Below are 4,792 nucleotides of genomic sequence, written 5' to 3' on the forward strand. Positions count from 1 at the left end.
GACAAAAATAGTCCAAAAATATGAACGAGAGTTTTATCATTTTAAAAAGCACTCCAAATCAGAATGGTCTTATTACATTGTCTCAACCTCAGCATTGTATAACTAAGAAAAATAAGTCCCAGAATTAAGATGAGCTCCAGGCATTAAAAAAAGATGCCACAAAGAAATAAAACATCTTTATCATTAATCTGAGCTTTCCCCCACAACATCTGAAATAAATTATTTGCCTGTTCCAGGATCTTGAAATCTGCGGCGGAAATCTAAACTGCTGTATTCAGGACGTTCCACAAGACGGTGCCCTCTCTCCAGAAAGAGCCTCCTTTACTAGTATATGCACACAGCTGAACTGCTCAACTTACTGATCCAAAGTGAATTTCAAATCGACTTTTTATAACTGAAACCTCTAAGAGATGAGCAAACTCTTTAATTCTAGTGAAATTTTAGATGTGAGACCATGAAAATCAATGCTTCCGTAAAGTGCAGACCTCTTTAAATTGCTCTCCAAATCAAGGGTAAGGTAAGGTAACTTGATAAGGAGATATAGTACGTCTATATCAAGACTATTTAGAGCAGTACTGTGCAACAGAAACACAATGGGAATCTCACATCAATTTTAAATGTTCCAGTAATCATATTTTGAAGTTAAAGAAAAAGTGAAATAAATTTTAATAATATATTTTACTTAACCAATGTATCCAAAATATTTCACAAGATGCTGTCAACATAAAAATTATTATTAAAATATTGTACATATTTTCTTTGTACTCATTCTGGTGTGCATTTCACACTTCCAACACATCTCAATCATACTAGTTTCATTTCAAGTGCTCAGTAGCTCAATGACATGTGGCTAACAGCTACTGTTTCAGACAGTGCATATCTAGAGAATCGAATCTATTTCACTGAGCACCAAACTTAACTTCAGATTAAAAGACTAAAATATATCCTGGCCTTATTTAATAATATCTGTATTACTGGTATAGCAAAGCATAAAATATATGGGATGTTATAATAGGCCAAAAGGACATGTAAGCCAGGTACATGTCCAAGTAGAATTAAAAATAAAAACAAAAAACAAGCATTAAAAATTATATTTAACAAGTGTCTCTACATTGTGGGTCTTAAAATTCTCTATTTAGCTGGTTCTGCTAGTTAAAGCTTTCTGAATCCCAGGTAGCAAAAGTATAAATGGCCTCTTTATCAATCCTGATCCTTTCTTCATATAATACATTGTACTTCTCCATGAAGAATGGAAAGTTGATACAAAGGCATTCTTAATAAAAATGAAAAGGATGGACTTCTCATTAGGCCAAAAGGTCCTGAAAGGAGACTAGGTTTTCTTTTTCTTGTCAAGCAGGAGCACAAAAGTTTAAAAGACAACCTTGTTTCTTTTACAAGATGTGTTTATGAGAGAAGTGAAATGCAATCGCTTTGAGAAAGTGTAGCAGCAAGCGGTCACACTGCTCTGTCTCAGTGGGAAAAGGGTGAAAGAAAAGTAGTCTCTAGGTCTGTGGGCAAGACTTCAAGGACCCCTGCACCCAGTTTCAAGCACCACTAACCGAAACACAGCAACATAACTTTTCTTTAGGCATTTCACGCCCCTAAGGAGCTGGCATTCATCTGCAATTACTCATGCTCCCCAAGCTTCGGCAATGTCTCATGTCCTTAATTCTACAGGATAATTCTGAAAATTGACATGAGTAACTGACAGGCTTGATTTTCTTTCTGTACAGGAAAAATAAAAGGGTAAAGATTCAAGTTAGTGAGGAATTCAATTTTTAAAAAAGTGCTCTAACCATTTAACTTGGTTGGTTATAAGTTGTATCCAAATAATAGTACAAAATTGAAAAAGTTATTTAAAGTAATAAAAAGGCAAAAAAGAAAGAAAACAATGCCTTGGAGTGTTGTACAAATTTCTAACTTATAGGAACCTTTTATAAATTTGATCCTCACAAAACTGTAGAATTGAGGGCAGGTATTATGTCATTTTATAAAGGATAGAACTAAGGTTCAGTAAAGTTAATGAAATGAGTCCCTTAAAATTTCGTGTTAAATGGCGGCATAGGTAAAGGCCTGTACTCGCTGCTGCCCACAACCACATCAAATTACAAGTAAAATACAGGACAACCATCATCCAGAACCTCTGGAAAGACGGCTAAAATGAAAGTTCTACAACTAGAGAAGTAAAGAAGAAAGCACACTGAAACTGGTAGGAGGTGCGGAGGCGTGGAAAGGGCTGGTCGGGCACCCATATGTGCTGCTTTTTTAATCGGGAGGGAGGTCATCTCTGCAGAGGCCACCTGGAGGAGCAAGGGGTCCCAGCCCCACACCAAATGCCCAGCCCAGGGTCCCAGAGCTGGGAAAAGAAGTCCCCATGACTACGGGCCATAAAAACCAGTATGGATTGGGGCTCAGTGACACAGAGGCTGTTAGAGACCCAGCTGTTTCTCTTAAAAGGCTGGCACACAAACTGAACTTATAAGGTCCTGCTTCCTCAGAGCTCCAGCACCAAGGCGAGGCTTTGGGGAACACAGACACATATGAGGAGGAACTGGATTGTCGAGCATCGGGGTAGGAACTCGGGGGGCGGCTTATTCCCAGACGGAGGTGCTCGCAAGGGATCATTGTTCCTATGCTGGGACCTTCCAGGTCTGATGGCTGACTGGCAGCCATTTATGTTTGCTCCACCCTGTGGATTCCCTAAGACCCTGCCTCATCCAATTTGCAACCCAACCAAGCTGTGTGCAGTGGCTTTTGCATATGAATGGCCTGCCCTTGCTCAAGCTAAAATTCTCTCAAAGAAGCTGCAGCTGAGTCAGGGAGCCCTAAACCTATCAATAAAAGGCCCAAGATCCGACACCAGCACCAGCCTCCCTTGCTTCATAGCTGGGCCTCATCTGGGCACTTACAAACTCGATATAAAGAGGAAGAAGCTGCAGATCTCTCTGGATATATATTCAAAGAAACTCAGTGGCTGATTTTGCACCTCCCTGGAGACCCAAGAGCCAGTGTACCCAGTAGTCAGTGTCAGACCATACCAGATTACAACTCTACACATCCATAAGCAACAAACTCAAGGGGCAGACTCAGTGAGCACCATAGCCCCACTGAAGCAAGTCCTGCTCCATAGGGGTGTCTCCTGAACAGCAACTCTTCCACTGTTTTTACAGCTGGTCCTCACAGCCAATTGGCCTGGAGGTCAATTTCTCCCAGTGACACCAACAGAAATCAAGTCTCAACTACAACAAGACTGTGCTCCCAGCCCACAAGGGGTGCACCTAGAGCTCCCAGCTCAGATGACTGGGAAGGCTGGCCACTGGGCCCTATAGAACACTTACTACAGAAAGCCACTCTACCAACTCAAGGAGACATAGCAACTCTACCCAATACATAGAAACAAAGGGAAGCAGCCAAAATATGAAGACAAAAACGTCACAAATGAAGGAAATAGAAAAAAGCAAACTATTGGGTATAGAATTTAAAACCATGGTTATAAGGTTACTGAAGAATCTTCTAGAAACCTCCAAAAAAATGGAAAAGGACCAGTCAGAAAGTAAGCATACACTGACTGAAATAAAGAATAATAGTCCCTTGCCGAAACCGGTTTGGCTCAATGGATAGAGCATCAGCCTGTGGACTGAAAGGTCCCAGGTTCGATTCTGGTCAAGGGCATGTACCTTGGTTGGAGACACATCCCCAGTAGGGGGCATGCAAGAGGCAGCCGATTGATGTTTCTCTCTCATCAATGTTTCTGACTATCTCTCTCCCTTCTTCTCTGTAAAGAATCAATAAAATATATTTTTTAAAAAAGAATAATAAACAGGAATAATAAACAGGAGTAGATGATTCTGAGAATCAAATAAGTGATTTGAAATATGAGGAAGCAAAAGAAAAACCCAACTAGAAGAGCAAAAAGAAAAAAGAACCCAGGGAGAAACCAAGATGGCGGCATAGGTAAACACCGGAGTTTGCTGCCTCGAACAACCACTTCAAAAATACAACTAAAAGACAGAATGGACATCATCCAGAACCACAGGAAGGCTGGCTGAGTGGAAATTCTACAACTAGAAGGAAAGAGAAAAGCATACCAAGACTCAGAGGAGGCACAGTGCGGAAGTAAAATACTAAGGTGCGGAGGTGCGTGCGAAGAGGGCTGGTGGCTGAGGGCAAGGTTGTCATTTTCAATCGGGAGGGAGTCTCAGGCTCTGAGCTCCAGTTCCGGGAGAGTCTCTGGGGACCCATACGGGAGAAGTGGGACTGTCTGGCATTGGTCGGAACTCAAGGGCAGCTTTCTCTCAAAGGGGCATGCAGCAATTGCCCAGGCACTGAGAAGCGGAGCCTCTGAGAGAAGCCATTACTCCTAGCACCGCCCTGTTGATCCCGTGGGACCCACGCAGCCCAAACCCTGCAGGGAGGCTTTTGCTGGATAGCCTAAGGCAGAGGCTAGATTAGCACCTCCCTAGAGATCCAGGAGCCAGGAGCCACCCAGAGGTCAGAGTGGGACCATCCAGTTTGCACCTCCTCAGATCCTTAAAGGACACACTCAGGAAGCAGACCCAGTGAGCACCAAAGCCCCATTGAGGCAAGTCTTGCCCTGGAGGGGTGTCTCCAGCACAGTTCTCCCACTGCAGACACAGCTGATTCTCACAGCCAATTGGCCTGGAGGTCAATTCCTCCCAGTGATAACTACAACAATCAAGGCTTAATTACAACAAGACTGTGCACAAAGCCCACAAAGGGGTGCACCAAGAGTGTCCACCTTGGGGAGGCTGAACCATTCCTCCTCCATTGC

The 4,792-nt window shown here is 42.7% G+C and overlaps 1 protein-coding gene across 1 annotated transcript in view; it reads right to left on the reverse strand.

Annotated features, from left to right (window-relative positions):
* Window positions 1-1,385: 1,385 nt before the first annotated feature.
* The window catches only part of LOC107181797 (transmembrane protein 117-like), a 35,477-nt gene continuing 32,070 nt past the window's right edge, over window positions 1,386-4,792 (reverse strand). The window contains exon 2 of the mRNA XM_015558621.1: window positions 1,386-1,725. Coding sequence (XP_015414107.1) covers window positions 1,658-1,725 — 68 coding nt within the window. The 3' untranslated portion in view covers window positions 1,386-1,657. The remainder of the gene's footprint in view (window positions 1,726-4,792) is intronic.

Source organism: Myotis davidii, unplaced genomic scaffold (genome assembly GCF_000327345.1).
Source record: "Myotis davidii unplaced genomic scaffold, ASM32734v1 scaffold290, whole genome shotgun sequence".
Taxonomy (NCBI): Eukaryota; Metazoa; Chordata; class Mammalia; order Chiroptera; family Vespertilionidae; genus Myotis; species Myotis davidii.